Raw genomic sequence first — 19,532 nt, 5'->3', positions numbered from 1 at the left:
TTGTTTTTTTTCTCTCTCTCTCTCTCTCTCTCTCTCTCTCTCTCTCTCTCTCTCTCTCTCTCTCTCTCTCTCTAATCCTCATATCTATACAGCATTAGTTATACTAGGGTGACCATACGTGCCATTTTCCCAGGACGCGTCCTGGCCAGGATTTGTTTTGGCTTTGTTTTCCTGTTTTCATGCTTGCTGAAGGTAATGATCGAAAAGTAGTTTGACCAATAACATGCAAGCATTGTACATAATGGACCAATCATGGCGTGTGAGAAGGTGGGATCTACGGTCAAAGCGATGCAATTATGCGTACATATTAGGTGTGTTCGACTTAAAAGCAGTGCGGCTCAGACCGATCAGTGTTTGACATCAAAGTACCGCGTTTCGAAAGCATGGTACTGTATGGTACTTTGATGTCATACACCGATCGGTCTGCACACGCAAACAAAGCCAAAACCTAGATATTTTAGGCAATATAGAAATCCTGGCCAGGACGCGTCCTGGGAAAATGGCACATATGGTCACCCTAAGTTATACAGTTGTTGGATGCTTGTTCTCTACCAGAAATGATGCTAAAACTGTCCATGTGAACGTCTCTGAGGCTCACAGGCTGAAAGAACAGCTAAAGCATTCAGGGTCAAAGGTCACCGAGAGAGTGAGTGTAACCTAATCTACAGTGAGGCTATTATAAATAGTTTATCTGTTCCTTCCCAGTGGAGAGCTTATCATGTCTCAACAGCATAAAGGGTGGATGTTTTTTGCACACTAATAGTTCATACAGGAGTTGCTGGTGAACAGAACTGGTGCTGTTGTTCACAGTGAACGTCATTTGCAGTTCTGCAGGTTCACGACATGAGCTGCAATTTGAAAATCCGGTTCAGATTTCTGAATGATAGACAGAAGTATCATGAATAGAATTCATTCTTTGTATTTACTCAAGCGTAAGCAATCCGATCCAGTTCTGGCCTGTTTGCAGCCTAACATGTTAGGAGCAGAAAGGTTAATTTAGGGCAAAATCATCCCATTCATTCCAAAAACTGCAGATAAAAGGTTAAAGGAAAAATGTTTGAGCATGTTTAGTTAATACTACTAGTAAAGGAAGTCAACAATTAACAATCACCGTTGTCAATATAAGACATTTTGTCCCTCATACATTCATTCGTACCTGAAAGCTGACCCTTATGTGACTTGTCTTATCGAGGGCTTTGGGTTAAACAAATTCTGCCATTTAACACAATTTCACACTCTTAAACAAACACAGGCCTGTGGATTTGCCCAACAGAGTGACCTTGAATGTAGAGCTACTGAAACTAGTGATTAGTATTACAACTGTGTGACACCACTAACGTCATGGACCAAAGGTACTCGTCTAACATGGTTTATTACAGCAAACGACTTCTGCATGGTCAGTAGATCAAACTCTTAACAGATGAACTTTGTGCCCTGTCATATCACACAATGCACGCACTTAAGTGTCTACTCATTTGTGCATGAGTGTGTGTGTGGGAGAGAGTAACCCAGTTTCGCTAGTCTAGACACACACCTTGACCGTTGCTTAGCTGCGTGTGAGTGAACGTGTTCAAAGAGGGAATAAGAATGACGTAACCTGTGCTGTCAGGTAAAAATAGTACTGCCATGAGACGTTCAAGTGCAACATCAGCTGTTACACAAACAGTGTGTTACAGTGACATCTTTCTTTGCTTTATTAATCTCTTATTTCTTCTGTCTGTCAGTATCACGGTGAAACTATTAAAAATGTGCGTGAAGCTTGTGCCACCTTCGAGCCGGGCAGCATCCAGTACAGGCCAGTGGGCATCGCTCTGGACACCAAGGGACCAGAAATCCGAACCGGACTCATTAAAGGGGTGAGTTTACTCATTTCAGTTCAGCTGCTACAAAGACTGGTGCAAGATCACTATACACTGCTGAATTATCTGTTGGTAATGCATGGATTAATAGTGATGGTTGTATGCATCTGTCTGTCTGCTCCAGAGCGGCACGGCTGAGGTCGAGCTGAAGAAGGGAAATAAGATCAAAGTGACCATGGACGATTCTTTCATGGAGAACTGCGATGAGGAAACGCTCTGGCTGGACTACAAGAACATCACCAAGGTGGTTGAAGTGGGCAGCAAGGTCTATATTGATGATGGACTCATTTCTCTCCAGGTCCTGGAGATCGGTGAGTGATGGATTTGCCATGGTAATGAAAATAATTGATAACAGGGTTCTGCAGGTGTTAAAAATGTCTTAAAGTCTTAATTCGCCCTTCCACAGATTAAGAAGGTTAAGGAAATTTGTGGCATTGATTGTTGCATGCATTTCAATAAAATTAATATCTTCCTTGTTTATTTTTGTCTTGTTTTCCAGTGTAAATATCTAAACAACCTTTAACCTAGATACTATTACTTGAGAATAAATTAAATTGTTAAAATGTAACAAAATTAAGTGTATTTGTGTAAAACTAGAATAAATATGTTATTGGTGTCCAAAAAAAAAAAAGTTTGTTTCCCTTTTAAAAAGTTTTTTTCTTTTTTCTTTTTTCTGACCATATGTGACCCTGGAGCACAAAACCAGTCTTAAGTCGCTGGGGTATATTTTTAGCAATAGCCGAAAAAACATTGTATGGGTCAAAATTATCCATTTTTCTTTTATGCCAAAAATCATTAGGATATTAAGTAAAGATCATGTTCCATGAAGATATTTTGTAAATTTCTTACCGTAAATATATTAACTTAATTTTTTATTAATAATATGCATTGCTAAGAACTTAATTTGCACAACTTTTAAAGATGATTTTCTCAATATTTAGATTTTTTTTGCACTCTCAGATTCCAGATTTTCAAATAGTTGTATCTCGGCCAAATATTGTCCTATCCTAACAAACCATACATCAATGGAAAGCTTATTTATTCAGCTTTCAGGTGATGTATAAATCTCAATTTTAAAAAATTGACCCTTATGACTGGTTTTGTGGTCCAGGGTCACATACTGGCAAATATTTGTTCTTGTCTTAATCATAAACATTTTAAAATTCGTTTTGATAAGTCTGCTTCCAATTATTCCTTAAATGTTCTCCATTTGGTCTTAAACGGACTTAAATTTACTTTCACAAAACCTGCAGATATCTGTTAACATGTTATTTCCTCCCTACTCTGTTCACATGGAAGAAGGTTCTTCCGGGTTAAAAATTAGGTTAGCGCATGCGCTGGTTCAAAGGGGAGCGCGCGGGTAAAAAGGGGGCTTTGTTGTAGAGGAACAGTGTTGAGCGGTGTTGCATATGTGAGCGCGGTGAAGAAAGGAATAAAGTGCGTTAACGGAGTAAACGTCGTGTTTATTTCATTTAACATATCACCCTCAGTCAAATGCTTTATTTTATTTTTTTTACTGCTGAAATTCAGTAAAAGTGAGTTAGTCTCCATAGTCTTGAGTTGAATTTGTAAGTCATTAGTCTGTGGTTTAATGAACATGACACAACGCTGTTTGCTTCTAGTGTAGACACTGTGTAATGTGTAGAATCATCTTTTTCTGCTTGATGAATAATATCGGTCTCTTTCTCAGGCTCAAACTATCTGGTGTGTGAAATTGAGAATGGAGGAACTCTGGGTAGTAAGAAGGGTGTCAATCTGCCGGGTGCCGCAGTCGACCTGCCCGCCGTGTCAGAGAAAGACATCAAGGACCTGCAGTTCGGCGTGGAGATGGGAGTCGACATGATCTTTGCCTCCTTCATCCGCAAGGCGTCTGATGTGCACGAGGTGCGTAAGGTGCTGGGAGAGAAGGGCAAGAACATCAAGATCATCAGCAAGCTGGAGAACCACGAGGGTGTGCGCAGGTGAGCGGATTACACCAGTTTCTGCAGGTGTACCGACCCCCAAACTCAATATGCACTATTAGATGTGTAAAAATGATTTAGGTTTGAATGAATCTCGTTTTATTCACCAGGTTTGATGAGATCATGGAGGCCAGTGATGGTATCATGGTCGCTCGAGGAGACCTGGGTATTGAAATCCCCACAGAAAAGGTGTTTCTGGCCCAGAAGATGATGATTGGTCGCTGCAACAAAGCAGGAAAGCCGATCATCTGTGCCACACAGGTCAGCTAACCTACAACCCCATATGTGACCCTGGACCACAAAACCAGTCATAAGGTTTCAATTCTTTGAAATTGAGATTTATACATTTATACTGAATGAATAAGCTTTCCATTGATGTGTGGTTTGTTAGGATAGGACAATATTTGGCTAAGATGCAACTATTTGAAAATCTGGAATCTGAGGGTGAAATATTGAGAAAATCACCTTTAAAGTTGTCCAAATGAAGATCTTAGCAATGTATATTACTAATCAAAAATGAAGTTGATATATTTATGGTAGGAAATTTACAAAATATCTTCATGGAACATGATCTTTACTTCATATCCTAACGATTTTTGGCATAAAAGAAAAATCTAAATTGTTGGCTATTGCTACAAATATACCCATGCTACTTATGACTGGTTTTGTGCTCCAGGATCACATATTAGCATGCATTCTCCGGAAAATATATCTTAACTGAAAGAAAATCCATAATATACTCTTCTGTAATGTTTATCTTGCAGTTTAATTGCTCTAATGAAAGTAAAGGAGCCGTTTTCTTGTAATGGTTGGTCTTCCTGAACTAGTGCATGTATGAAACCGGGCTCTCTGTATCTCAAGTCCACTCAAGTCTTGCGGTGTTTATAGATGTTGGAGAGCATGATCAAGAAGCCTCGCCCTACGCGTGCCGAGGGCAGCGATGTGGCCAACGCCGTTCTGGACGGAGCCGACTGCATCATGCTGAGTGGAGAGACTGCAAAGGGAGACTATCCTCTGGAGGCCGTACGCACCCAGCACATGGTGAGAGCGCCCCCTACTGACCCACACTTTAACACTTACACAGCTAAACCTTTTAGTACCTGACTCACACATTCCTCATGTTTTCACTCACAACTTACTCATCTTAAAAAAAATACTAAAAGGAATTTCCAAAGAAATTTTACGGGTTAAATACAGCTTCTCAAGAATGGACAGCATCTTTGTAAAAACAAAAAACGAATTGTATGTAGAGTAATGCACTTACAGTGGAGGTCTGTGGGACATTTAAAAGCAGAAATGTGATGCTTGTCTTTTTGTTAAACCACTTACCTTTCAGTAAAAAAAGTTATTTGTTTATACAATGGGGTCCAAAAGTCTAGAGACCATTTTGCATTTTTCTAATTCTTTCCAAATTATATAATCCACGTATCACTGAGAAAAATGTTAAATTAACATGAATTTGAAAGTGTTTTGTATAGAACTGAATGTCTGTCTGTGTATAAAGCATATGTCACTCATTTACTTACATTTGATTAGTCACCTAGAAAAAAAACCAAGATCTGAAATATTATTTGTGTTGTAACATTTTAGTTGAATTTTATTTTCAAAACAAAATCTTATTTCCCCAAGGTTTAAATTCTATTCGAGTCCCACATTTTCAGTGTACACTCAGATTTTGGACCCCCTTGTATGTTTTGTTTAACCCGTAATAATTCTTTAATGCCACAGCATCCTTCATGACTTTCATTCTCTCATATGCATGTGTTTCGCTCTCACTAGCTGGTTTTGTTTGTCTGAGTTGTCAGGGTCAGTTACAGACAACAGCCTTCGCTGGAGCTCACGTAGGGCTGGACAATAATTCAATATCATGCTTTCGCATGATATGAGTTTCTTTTAGGGATGCACGATATTATCGGAAGGTTATCGGTTTGAAAAAATGATGCCGATATGCATTGCCAATAAGACGGATAGCTCAACGTAAAATGCACAAATATCATTAAGATGCTTGTGTTTCTGAATAAATAAAGCAGTATCAATGTCATAAAATAACGAGTCTGTTTTCATTTAAAGGCTAGAAGCTAATTTACATGAATAAGAATCACAAACACTTGTAAATTGAAATAATTTATACAGATTCATTCATTTATATGTAATGTATTTTTTCAAATGGATTATGAATACTTATTTACAATGTACTCATTAAAAAAAGAACTTTAATAATGTTTATCAGTTCTAACAGGTTTTTGCTCAAAAATAACCAACCAATAACCATATATCGGCTATCGGGCAAAATGATTTGAAAAATATCGGCACATCGGCAAAAATCTAATATTGTGCATCCCTAGTTTCTTTAATCCTGATATCATCACAAATCACTTACACTTTACTGGTCACGGATTTATTTATGTCCATATTGAAAATAATATCCATGATTTAATGGTGGTGGGTTAGCTCTAATTAATATTAATTTGCATTTAATGTGAGAGTCTGGATGTGTTTTAATATTCATTTTGTTTTGTTTTTCTACTAACCTTTTCCTCTGAACTAACACCTGCACTAATTTCCTCCTTTTGTTTCCTCTTTGTTTGTTTGTTTTTTCTGTGTCCACCTCTCTTCTCACTCTTGATTCACACTCGATCTCTTCTCATCTCATGTATGTGCGTATCTTTCCTCTCTGTCTCTCTCTGCTGTGTTCCTCCTGTCGTATCGCGTGCCGGCTGCATCAGATCGCTCGCGAGGCAGAGGCGGCTATGTTCCACCGGCTGGTGTTTGAGGACCTGCGTCGCTGTTTGCCCCCCTCCACCGACCCCGCCGAGGCCATCGCCATTGGCGCTGTGGAGGCCTCCTTTAAAATCCTGGCCTCTGCGTTTGTAGTCCTCACTGGGTCCGGCAGGTAGGCAGGTGTGATGGTGAAAACCAGATCTGTCACAGTCAGGGAGTAGGAAGAGCAGGGACAGGAGAGGACTGGAAGAGAGAGAGAAATGAGAGACACACATGGCACATGCTGAGTATTTATGGATGTCCGTCTGTAATCCTAAAAATTCCCTTTATATTTGCAAATCATAGTGCATTCCAAAATCACAAGGATTAAAAAAGATTATATTTTGCAGTAAAAAATCAATAAAGCTGTACATCAGCTTTATTTTGTACATTGTTTTATGATTTAAATCATATTAATGTATTATAATAATAGTGCTGGGCAATGATTAATTGCATCCAAAATAAAAGTTTTTGTGTACGAAATACTGTATATTTATTATGTGTATATATAAATACATGTGTATATATTTAAGAAAAATTGTTTATATAGCCTATTAAATATTTATATACAGTCAAACCAAAAATTATTCAGTCACCAGATATAATTTTTGATTTTTTTTACTAGTAGGTGCAGGACACTATAGTTCATTTATGTAAGTGAAGATGGCAAAATAAAGTAAACTGACATATTTTACCCACAAATTCTTCATACAGTGGACTACCAGTAAAATTTGAAACCAAAAATTATTCAGACACTTTGACCTGAGCATGTTTAAATGTAAGTTTTTTTTCTTTTATTGCTAATGCGATCTTTTTACACCACAGACTGAACAGAATTAAGCACTGATGGGTAACTAGTTGACCTAAATTGGTATTATCTAATTGAATACTTAAATGTAACGGCTGACAGCTATTCAACCGAATTCATTACATACCTTTCTATCAAAGTTATCTGACATTATCAAGATTAATTTGTTCTGACACAGTTTGACTCTGAGCTCGTCATATTGTATAACCATTTTCTAAACTATAGTGAAAAAACAGTGATAATGTGAGAAATGTTGAAGGTGTCTGAATAAATTTTGGTTTGATTGTATAATATAAATTATACCCATAAGTATTTTCTAAATGTATACTGTATGTATGTGTCTCTATATATACATAATAAATATACAGAGTACACACACATATATAAACAAACTTATTTTTGATGTGATTAATCATTGCCCAGCACTATATAATAAATTAATTTATTATTATTTATTTAAATCATAAATAAGTGACTGTTTGGAACAGTACAGGACTAGCGTAAGCATTCCTGTGCACGTGTCTCTCTCTGTGTTTCTCTCTGTCGGAGTGATTGACGGTATGATTGTGTGTAACCCCTCCCTCCACCGGGTGGCGCTGTCAGATCGCCCGCGAGGCAGAGGCAGCCACGTTCCACAGGCAGCTGTTTGAGGAGCTGCGGCGCTCCACCCATCTGACCCGCGACCCTTCAGATGCTGTAGCTGTGGGCGCTGTCGAGTCCTCCTTCAAATGCTGCGCCAGCGCCCTTATTGTGCTCACCAAGACTGGCAGGTAAGAGGGGAGGGGGCCTGAGGTCAGAGTTCAGCATGGGACGGGTAAGAAAAAAGGCCATTGAAAAATTTGATCTCTTCTGCTCACCAAGGCTGCATTTATTTGATCAAAAATACAGTAAAATATTATTAGTTTAAATAGCTATTTTCTATGTGAATATCTGTTAAACTGTCATTTATTTCTGTGGTCAAACCTGTATTTTCAGCATCATTACTCCAGTCTTCAGTGTCACATGATCTTCAGAAATCATTCTAATATGCTGATTTGCTGCTCAAGAAACATTTCTGATTATTATCAATGTTCAAAACAGTTGTGCTGCACAATATTTTTGTGGAAACCATGATCTGTTCAATTTTTCAGGATTCACAGATGAATATAAAGTTCAAAAGAACAGTGTTTATTTGAAATGGAATTTATTTGTAACACTATAAATGTCTTCACTTTTGATCAGTAATGCAGCCTTGATAAACAAGTAAATACACTGTCATGTATGTGTATTTTTCATTATTATTATTATTATTATTATTATATATATTTTTTTTTTTTTATTCTGACCCTTTAGAATGGTTAACACCATGCGTAGTCGTCCACTGTTTTAGTCTAACTGTATGTTTACTAAGAGCAGCATGGTGATGCAGAATAACTTAATATTCTCAATTCAATTTCTCATCATTCCCTAACTCTTTTTTCTCTGAATGGCTATGAGTAGTGCTGTCAAACGATTAATCGCATCCAAAATAAGTTTTTATTTACATAATATATGTATGAGTATATATATGAGTTAGTACTGTGTATATTTATTATGTATATATAAATTCACACACATACAGTATGTTTTGAAAATATTTGCATGCGTTTACATGTGTGTGTATATATTAATATAATTAATATATAATAAATGTCTTTACTGTCACTTTTGATCAATTTAATGAGTCCTTGCTAAACATGTAAATACATTGTCATGTATGTGTATTTTTGGATTAGTTTTTTCTTCCGCTCTTGAGTGGTTATTAACATCGTGCATAGTTGTCCACTGTTTCAGTGAAAAAGCAATATGGTTAATTTCTGTATGTTGATTAAGAGCAGCATGATGATGCAGAATAATTTCAATTAATATTCTCAGTTATAATTCAATCATTATTACCTGACCCTTTTTTCCATGAGTGTGTGTGTGTGTGTGTTTGGACGGTGCAGAACAGAATCAAGTAAGGTATTAGCTTTAGGCTTCTGTCAGTAATTTAATTTAGTCACATGATTGTCTCTAGGTCAGCACTTTATGTGTTAGTGTGGGTGGGTTTGTAGTGTAGGTCAATTCTGGTTTCCTTGACCATCTTATCTATTAGTTCTGAGTTTTACAGAATAAAAAAAGTCTCCTGGAACTCCTCAGAAGGTGTTAGAACATTCTGCATCACAACTTGGCAGCTTCTAATGCTGTTGTCTGATTGTCCAGGTCCGCTCATCTGATCTCCCGGTACCGCCCGCGTGCCCCAATCATTTCCGTGACCCGTAACGAGCAGACGGCCCGACAGGCTCATCTGTACCGCGGCATCTTCCCCGTGCTCTACAACAAACCTTCCAACGACGTGTGGGCCGAGGATGTGGACCTGAGGGTCAATTTTGCCATGGACGTTGGTAAGACACAGAGGTGGTTGTGATGATTACACAAGAAACTAAAGACTGCAATACACTCATTTTAAAACACCTATGCATCATACACTGCCAAAGGGTTAGAGAGGAAAAACTGGACATCACACAGAGCCTCATGTTTGAAAACCGGCTCATCTGACTAACTGCTGGCGGATTTAGTTTCATTTTTAGCGTATAATTTCAGTTAATTCATTTAATATTTATGTATTCAAAATTTTATATTTAAAACATTCATCTCCACATGAATTTATGAATTTAATTGCACTCATGCCACCTCTGAGCCTCATTAAACATCTGGAAATGTGCTCCTACATTTTTAAATTAGGAGGACAAGCGCTCCTGACTGAAATTATACGCTAAAAATGAAACTAAGTCCGCCAGCAGGTGGCGGCAAGTCACTGATTTTATCACTGAATCATTCATTCAATTGATTCGTTCAAAAGTGACTGTCTGTGAACTGACGGAAAGTGACTTGCCGCCACCTGCTGGCGGATTTAGTTTCATTTTTAGCGTATAATTTCAGTTAATTCATTTAATATTTATGTATTCAAAATTTTATATTTAAAACATTCATCTCCACATGAATTTATGAATTTAATTGCACTCATGCCACCTCTGAGCCTCATTAAACATCTGGAAATGTGCTCATTCATTTTTAAATTAGGAGGACAAGCGCTCCTGACTGAAATTATACGCTAAAAATGAAACTAAGTCCGCCAGCAGGTGGCGGCAAGTCACTGATTTTATCACTGAATCATTCATTCAATTGATTCGTTCAAAAGTGACTGTCTGTGAACTGACGGAAATCCGTCGTAGCGACAAAACACTTTAATCCCTGGGTTCATCAGCATGCATTGATTAATCCCATGTTGTAGCAAAAAAATAAATAAAATTGCGACCAAATCATGTGCTCAACTGAGAAAGTTAGTCGCAAATGAGCCACCAGTGGGAAGAATGAGTCAAGCCCTGTGATATGATGCCTGTACACAGCTGTGATCACAGTCGTTCACATCCAGCCCTCTGCTCTCTCTCAGGTAAGGCTCGTGGGTTCTTCAAGCCCGGTGATGTGGTGATCGTCCTGACCGGCTGGCGTCCAGGATCCGGTTACACCAACACCATGCGCGTCGTCCCAGTGCAGTAAGTCATACTGGACCGTAGCTGTTCATACATCACTCCCGCAGGCTTCCAAACCGGTGACCTGATGTCGTCGTCATCATCATCATCTTCATCACACAAGCCTGGCTCCTCCCACAGGCCAGAGGACCACCATCACTTAGACGTTTGTTCTCACTGCTTTAATTTCCTTTTCAGTCTCGAGCATAATCTCACACACATTTATCCAGAGCTGTTGTCTGCATGCCCGTGAAGCACCTTTGCCCTTGAACAAACAGCAGCGTCCTGAAACGAGCGTGCGGCGAAGGGCTAAGGCGTACTGTAACTCTCGTTAGTTTATTTGTAGTGTTAGTCTGTGTGCTTTATTTGTGTTCACACTCCTAATGTTGTTACATTCGGTGTTGCACTTGTCTATAAGACCATTTGATTTGGGGACGAGGCGACCAATGTGCTATGTATTTTTTGAAATGTTAACGTTGGGATGTCCACGTCCGGCTCATTTCATTGTGTTTTAGTGGAGTAAGAGAACGGCAGAGTTTCTGAGAGATGAATATCGATTGAGCAGCGTCGGTCACATTCCCAGCATCCACCTCTCCTGTTTATCCCCTCACGACGCACTCGTCTGTCTCTGCTGCTCCTGTGTGTGTGTGTTCAGATCTACCTGCTTTGTGTCGCTAGGGTGCAAGATGTACTTATAACTGTAAAGATTAAACTATAGTATCATTCTAAAGTGTTGTATTATTCAAGACTGAATTAATAAAGGAGACGAGCACCTGGGCAGACTACTGTGGTTTTATTGTATTGATTATAATACATTTTATTTGTTTTTGATAATCCATTTCACTTGCTCACTATACAGTTTCTCTGTTAAATTAATAAAAAAAATAGAAAAGATTCAACTCAACCTTTATTCATAGCACATTTAAAGCACAAGAGTTGCTTTATAATACACGTTCAAGCACAACAATATACCCTTCTGTTACTACCAAAAGTATAAAATCTGTATTTAAAATGTATTCAAAACCTTAAAAATGAAAATGTTTTCAAAGATTTAAAAACATCAAAGAACAACTTATTGGACATGAAATGGAAACTTTCCAAATATTTTCCTTACACAAGCAATCAACAGCTGATATAATTAGATTTATTAAATTACTATTTGTTATAAAACTTCTATTAAAACCAATATTTTTTTAAAACATTTTGTGAACTGATGTTCAGCTATATTGTTCAGATACTTGCTATAGTGCCACTTCCGTAACATGGTGCATGAAATCAAACTTGACATTATTTGCATTTGTGCACTTGTTCGTGAGTGTTTCATGCCTAAAGCTGACGGTCTAATCACTGACAGTGAAAGTGCAGTTTCTCCTATTCATTTTTCATGTATTTTTTAATATAGCGGATGAGGTCTGAATGCTCTCTGGATGAAGTAGCTGCTCAATTACTGGCACTGCTTTTCTGATGAATACTCTCTTTGTGTTCTGCTCAAGGTCACTTACATAAGAGCATCTGTACAACAACTGAGCCTTGTCAGATGAGAAATGGAGCCAGAGCAGTTAAGTTTATTAATCCAGGCGTCAGCACAACATCAGGTGACAACCTGACTCGATGCAGTTCAAAGATTATCAAGCAGAAGTAACAAAAATATTCTTTGTATTACATTGTTACCATGAACTGCAAGAATATTCTAAAATTATAAAATGTATATTAAGTTCAACAACTCAATGTAAAGTTAATGTCAGGCAGAATTAGAATTAGTCTTTAACCAGGAGGTGGTTTATTGTAGAGAAATCTGACTGAATGCAGATGAGACGAGTGAAAACAGAAACACACACGATGTCAACAGAATAAAAACTCTGGTTCTATTTTGTGGTTGCATCAATACAAAAGAAAAGCTGTAAGAGCACCAGAAACCTTTATTGACCTATTGTAAAGGTGATGATATGAGCGGCGGTGTCAGCTGAAAGCTCATTGGCTGTCCTGGCTGTAGACCACGCCCACCTGCCGCCGGGCTTCATCCATGATCTCAGCCAGCAGCGCAGAGTCTGTGTGAGACATGCGCGAGCTCTCCTTCAAACCTGCACCAGAAACCACCAGATCACATGAAGGTCAAGCTGATCATTTCACAAAAGTGCCATCTTGTGGTTAATGCTTAAATAACACAGCCCTGCACCAAAAAATCCAGGGGCCAGTTGTCCAAAAAGTTGAATCTGGATCAGAATGGAAATCCCATGTTTTGCGATCCAGGATCAGGAAACCCATCTTACTTCTGTGCCGGTTTTTCAAAGCAAAATTGGATTGGATCACCCTGATCCAGATACACACTTTTCCACATTTCCAAATCTGGATTACTAGTGCTCTACGGAGCCCCTAAAGGGACATGCTGATGGAGAAAAAAATGCCAATGTTTTGCATTCTAGTTTAGCATTGCATTTACACAAATAACTACCATCTCTGATGATTGTGCCGATGTAGTTTACAATCAGTGATAAAAAAAAAAACACTTTAAATTAAATATAATATATTTGTTTGATATTGACAGCTGTTTGGGGATCTATTACATGTTACAAATGTTGCACTTTTTGGACCAGTTTTAAAGTTACATTTTTGTTCCTGAAATCCACCCTTCTGCTGGGATCAGAATAATCCAGGTTTTCTGGATCAAAAGTATCCCAATCTTACTAAAACGTTTTGAACGACACAAACTGAGGAAGATTGGATTTTGTGATCTGATCCGAATTCAGAATCCTTTTTTTTCTTCTTTTGAACAACCCATTTTCAAGATTTGATCCGATCCGATTACTTTTGAACAACTGGCCCCTGCTGATTTGCAAAAAAGGCCTAATATATGTGGATTGATTTATTTTATTTTTTTATCTCACAATTTGGAATTTTTTTATCCAGAATTCATAAACTCAGAATTACAACATATATAGTCAAAATTGCAAGATATAAACTCACAATTCTGGAAAAAAAAGTCAAAATAGTGAGATATAAAATTGCAATTGAGAGAACACAAATCAGAATTGTGAGATAAAAAAAACCCCATGGGCAATTGAAGTTGAAAAGACATCAAATTGACAGGTGAATATGCAAATCAAAGTGACATCAAAAACTTGACATGACGTTGATTTGATGTAAACTGAACGTCAAACATATTGGTATACAGTACATATACATTAAACCCATTTCAGTGTGGGATTAACTTCCTATTTTCACCCAATTACCACTGGAAGAAACTGCTGTCCAAACGGAATTTAGAATCATGTTATAGAATCTTGATCAAGTCTTGACTAATATTTGCCATCAAATTGATATCAAGCTACCCGCTGGGAAGTAGCAATTTTTGTTTTTTATTCCATGGCGGGGGAAAAAAAACAGAACTGAGAAATGTAAACTCAGAATTCAGAGGGGGAAAAAAAGTCAGAATTGTCAAAAATAAACTCTGAACAGATATAAACAAAAAATAGTGTAGCTGTGTACCGTGGAGTAAGCAGCGGCGGACCTCCTCGGCCTCGTAGCACATGCTGGTGCTGTTGATGAAGTTCGGCGGCAGAGACGGCTCCGGCACCGGATACTGAGTCTCCACACCGTTCACCATCAGAGACGTCGGGCACCACATGTGAGCCGGAACCTGATCAACAGAACAACCCCCAAAATTCACCAGCGGCTTTCTCTGAAAGTGCAATCTGTGCCTCTAAAGCAAGCTTAAAACTCATGTAGTCTGACTGATAAATGTGACCCCGGAGCACAAAACCAGTCATAAGGGCCAATTTTTCGAAATTGAGATTTATACATCATCTGAATAAATAAGCTTTCCATTGATGTATGGTTTGTTAGGATTGGACAATATTTGAAAATCTGGAATCTGAGGGTGCAAAAAAATCTAAATACTGAGAAAATCATCTTTAAAGTTGTTCAAATGAAGTTCTTAGCAATGCATATTACTAATCAAAAATTAAGTTTTGATATATTTACAGTAGGACATTTACAAAATATCTTCATGGAACATGATCTTTACTTAATATCCTAATGATTTTTGGCATAAAAGAAAAATCTATAATTTTGACCCATACAATGTATTGTTGGCTATTGCTACAAATATACCCCAGCGACTTAACACTGCTTTTGTGCTGCAGGGACACAGATGCTTTAGATTTTTTAAATCCTTTAAAATGTTATACTCTGACCTGTGAAGAACAGAGATGCATTTTATATATCTATTAAAAAAATCTGATGCATCAGATACGAAGTCAATCAATTTATATGGCTAATTTACTGATGCATTTAAAGACAATCAATTTTAAATTATTACATATTATTAAATAAATTAACTTTAATATAAATAAATTAAATATTAATTAACATTAAATACATTTGCTTATTAAAATGAATATATTTTAAGTCTTTTTAGTCATTGTATTAAATTATGTTATACGTTTTTTCCATAATTTCCTTGTCAAATTATATTTATTCTTATCGGTTTTTTTTGTTGTAAGTTTTACAAACTTTAAATGTTGTTATTCTGACCTGTGAAGCACATTGAGATTCATTCTATGTAAGAAATGTGCTTTTTATACAAATTTAAATAAAATTATTATTATTCAATTTTTCTGATTGCCTGCATCAGATACAATGTCAATCAATCTATATGGCTAATTTACTAATGCATTTAACTCCATATCTTTTTTTTAAGTCAGTTATTAAAATTAATATTTAAATTATTATATATAAAAATATATACTAACATTAAATGCATTTGCTTATTCAGGTTATTGTATTTTAAGTCTCTTGTATTAAATAATTTTAACCATTCTTTCTATCATTTCCCAAATTATTCTTTTTTTTAATTTTTAATCATTTTTTAAAATATTTTGAATGTTGTTAGCACATTTTAACTATGAAAAGTACTATAGAAATAATTTTTTTTTTTTTAAGTCAGTTATTAAAATTAATATTTAAATTATTATATATAAAAATATATACTAACATTAAATGCATTTGCTTATTCAGGTTATTGTATTTTAAGTCTCTTGTATTAAATAATTTTAACCATTCTTTCTATCATTTCCCAAATTATTCTTTTTTTTAATTTTTAATCATTTTTTAAAATATTTTGAATGTTGTTAGCACATTTTAACTATGAAAAGTACTATAGAAATAAAAAAAAATTTTATTATTATTATTATTAAAAAGTGATGTGTCCTGCAGGCCTGCATCAGATACAAAGTCACTTTGAATAAAAGCATCTGCCAAATGAATGAATGCATAATCTGAATCATGATCATGAGTTGTTTGGGTACATGTGATTTAGTTTCAGCAGTGCAGCAATAATTTAACTTTAAAAGCTGTACTAGTCAGCAGTTACAGTAATATATGATCAAATATTTACATTGCATGAGTTGAGAATTCAAGCCGAGCCGAGCAGAGCAGGAATGGAAAGTTGTGAGTGCTTTAACCTCGTTTAATAAACACACAGATGCAGACGCAACACTACTGACATGAGATCGTTTCTTCAAACCTTGATGGTGCCTTTGGTCCCGACGATCACGGCTTCGTTTGGAAGCTCGGCGGTGATTGTGCAGGTGCAGACGGCCAAACGCTGTCCTGAGAACTTCAGCGTGACGACCATCGCTTCATCTACACCTGCCAGTATCACAATATAACAAACCTCTCAGACTGGGGGATAAAGATGATTTAGTTTCTGATTTGAGAGAAATATGAGACCAAGTGTATAGAGAAGCTGATTCACATTGGTGATGAATAAGACGAGCTCCAAGCTTTTGGAGACCTTTAAGTTGAAATTTGAATTATTACATAACATTAAATAAATTAGATTATTAAAATTAATGAATTTTAAGTATCTTTTGTCAGTGCATTCAGTTTTTTTTATCATTTTTTTAATGCCTTAAATGTTGTTATTCTGACCTGTGAAGCACAATGAGCTGCATTTTATGCATGAAAGGTATTATACTAATAAAGTAGAAGTAGTATATTTTAATGTAATGCCATGTCAGCATCGTAGGCTATTTTCATGGCAAAAACAATAAAAAAAAAAAATACACGTATAACAAATACAATAAAAACCAGCAAACAAACAAACACAAGTTATATTACACAATATTTTTTTACATGAACATATGATAAAAATTCTAAAACTTTTTCTGGCAAAATTATACTAAATAACTCTTTAAGTGAGTTATTATACTAATAAAAAAGTATTATTATTATCATTATCATTGTATTCAGTTTTTTTTTTTTTTTTATTGTTTAATTATTTTTAATGCCTTAAATGTTGTTATTCTGACCTGTGAAGCACATTGAGCTACATTTTATGTATGAAAGGTATTTTATTAAAACAAAGTATTATTATTATTATTATTATTATTGAAATGTCACGTTATACAGATTGAAAAAAAATATTATTATTATTATTATTATTATTAAAGATACAGTCAAACCAAAAATTATTCAGAGACCAGATATAATTTTTATATATTTCAGACATTATCAAGATGAATTTGTTCTGACACAGTTTAACTCTTGAGTTCTTGTCATATTTTATAACCATTTTCTAAACTATAGTGAATAAACTGTGGTGTCTGAATAAATGCTGGTTTGACTGTGTTTGTAATTATATTATGTTCCCAGCAGGCCTGCCTCTCACACAAACACAGTAGATCCCTCTGAATGTCTAACTGACTAATATCTGTGATATTCTGCTGTCTGTATGCGAGTGGGTTCAGTACCAGTGTCCAGACAGACTCCGGTCGCTTGAATGGTCTCCGGTTTCTCTCCGTTGAACACCATGAGCACAAACTGTATGCAGTAGATGCCGATGTCGAGCAGCGCTCCTCCTCCGAGCTCCTTCTGAACGGTGCGCGGCACATGTGTGAGAGGAACGCCGAAATCCGCTCGCACCACCTTCACCTCGCCCACATCGCCCCGCGACAGCAGACGACCGATCTCCAGCGACACCGGGAAGAAACGCGTCCAGACGGCCTGCAGAACAAAAACATGCAGTATGCAGACTGATGTACAATACAAAAGATGTACAGGAATTTGCATTTGTGACCCTGCACCACAAAACCAGTCATAAGGGTAAATTTTTTGAAATGTACATTATATACCCCAGCGACTTAACACTGCTTTTGTGCTCCAGGGCCACATATTATATATTATGATTGTAATTGTAGTACTGATTTTGGATTTAGGACTGGTTGACTGATTATGAATGAAATAAAATAAAACATAAAAAAAACTTTAAACTATTTTATTTCAGCTAGTTGCCAAGGCAACATTTCTCATTTTCATTTAGTTTAACTTGATTTACTAAAATAACTGAAATAAAATTGATAAAAACTATATATGAATATTTTTAAAGAAAAAAACTACTAAAAATGCCAAAACACAAAACAAAATTATTAAAATGTTAACTAAAATTAAAATGATAATAGAAAATACAAAAGTAAAACAAATTCAAAGGTATAGTTCAAAAGTCTCTTCTGCTCACCAAGGAATTTTGATTAAAAAAAAAATACAGTACAAAATGTGAAATATTATTACTATTTAAAATAGCTGTTTTCTATGTGAATATCTGTTAAACTGTAATTTATTTCTGTGATCAAAGCTGTATTTTCAGCATCATTACTCCAGTCTTCAGTGTCACATGATCTTCAGAAATCATAATAATATGCTGATTTGCTGCTCAAGAAACATTTCTGATTATTATCAATGTTGAAAACAGTCGTGCTGAACAATATTTTTGTGGAAAACCGTGATGCATTTTATACACACATTTATTTGAAATATAAATCTTTTGTAACTTTATACACTCCTTTTCAAAGGTTTGGGGTCAGTGCATTTTTTTCTCTTTTTGAATTTTTTGAAAGAAATTAATTCTTCCATTCAGCAAGGTTATGTCAAATTGATACAAAGTGACAGTAAAGACATTTATAATGTTACAAAAGATTTATATTTCGAATAAAGTCATGCATGACTGTTTGTAATCTGAAGAAAGCATCCGCTGACCTCCATGAGGAAGACGTTGTTCTTCTCGGCCGAGGCGATCAGCTCCTGGACCTCCTTCAGGTTCATGGCCAGCGGTTTCTCACACAGAACGTTCTTCTGAGCGTTCATGAAGAGAACACCCACCGCCAGATGATGAGTGTGGATGGTGCCCACATACACCACGTCTGAAACACACAACCAGAGCAACACATCGACTACAGTCCCCTGCATATCTGTCAGCATCTTCACGCTCGGCTTTATTTGACTCTTTATTTAAAGGTGACATATTATGCCCCTTTTTACAATATGTAATATAAGTCTCTGGTGTCCCCAGAATGTGTCTGTGAAGTTTCAGCTCAAAATACTCCCCAGATCATTTATTATATCATTTTGAAAATGCTTATTTTGAGTGTTCAAAAGTAATCGGATCGGATCAAATCTTGAAAATGGGTTGTTCAAAAGAAGAAAAAAAAGGATTCTGAATTCGGATCAGATCACAAAATCCAATCTTCCTCGGTTTGTGTCGTTCAAAACGTTTCAGTAAGATTGGGATACTTTTGATCCAGAAAACCTGGATTATTCTGATCCCAGCAGAAGAGTG

General features: G+C 36.3%; 2 protein-coding genes across 6 annotated transcripts in view; one reads left to right on the top strand and one right to left on the bottom strand.

The window, feature by feature from the left end:
* Window positions 1–11,694, top strand: part of pkma (pyruvate kinase M1/2a) — a 21,898-nt gene extending 10,204 nt beyond the window's left edge. For 4 of the 5 annotated variants that reach the window (XM_016518225.1, XM_016518231.1, XM_016518238.1 and 1 more), the window contains exons 4-11: window positions 1,725–1,856; window positions 1,984–2,170; window positions 3,550–3,820; window positions 3,931–4,081; window positions 4,709–4,861; window positions 6,547–6,713; window positions 9,609–9,790; window positions 10,840–11,694. In XM_016518225.1, coding sequence (XP_016373711.1) covers window positions 1,725–1,856; window positions 1,984–2,170; window positions 3,550–3,820; window positions 3,931–4,081; window positions 4,709–4,861; window positions 6,547–6,713; window positions 9,609–9,790; window positions 10,840–10,946 — 1,350 coding nt within the window. In that variant the 3' untranslated portion in view covers window positions 10,947–11,694. Of the gene's footprint in view, window positions 1–1,724; window positions 1,857–1,983; window positions 2,171–3,549; window positions 3,821–3,930; window positions 4,082–4,708; window positions 4,862–6,546; window positions 6,714–7,991; window positions 8,159–9,608; window positions 9,791–10,839 lie in introns of all 5 variants that reach the window. The other variant, XM_016518216.1, reaches the window with a different exon arrangement.
* A 970-nt stretch (window positions 11,695–12,664) lies between these two features.
* On the bottom strand, window positions 12,665–19,228 carry dhdh.2 (dihydrodiol dehydrogenase, tandem duplicate 2). Its single transcript, XM_016518250.1, has 5 exons — window positions 18,953–19,228; window positions 17,671–17,923; window positions 16,443–16,567; window positions 14,405–14,555; window positions 12,665–12,999 (listed from the first exon to the last, which is right to left on the bottom strand). Exons 1-5 carry the CDS (start codon window positions 19,172–19,174, stop codon window positions 12,890–12,892), a joined length of 861 nt encoding a protein of 286 aa, XP_016373736.1. The 5' UTR covers window positions 19,175–19,228; the 3' UTR covers window positions 12,665–12,889.
* Window positions 19,229–19,532: the final 304 nt, after the last annotated feature.

This window comes from Sinocyclocheilus rhinocerous, unplaced genomic scaffold (genome assembly GCF_001515625.1).
Source record: "Sinocyclocheilus rhinocerous isolate Xijiao unplaced genomic scaffold, SAMN03320098_v1.1 scaffold1093, whole genome shotgun sequence".
Taxonomy (NCBI): domain Eukaryota; kingdom Metazoa; phylum Chordata; class Actinopteri; order Cypriniformes; family Cyprinidae; genus Sinocyclocheilus; species Sinocyclocheilus rhinocerous.
This window is presented reverse-complemented; position numbering and strand designations above follow the sequence as displayed.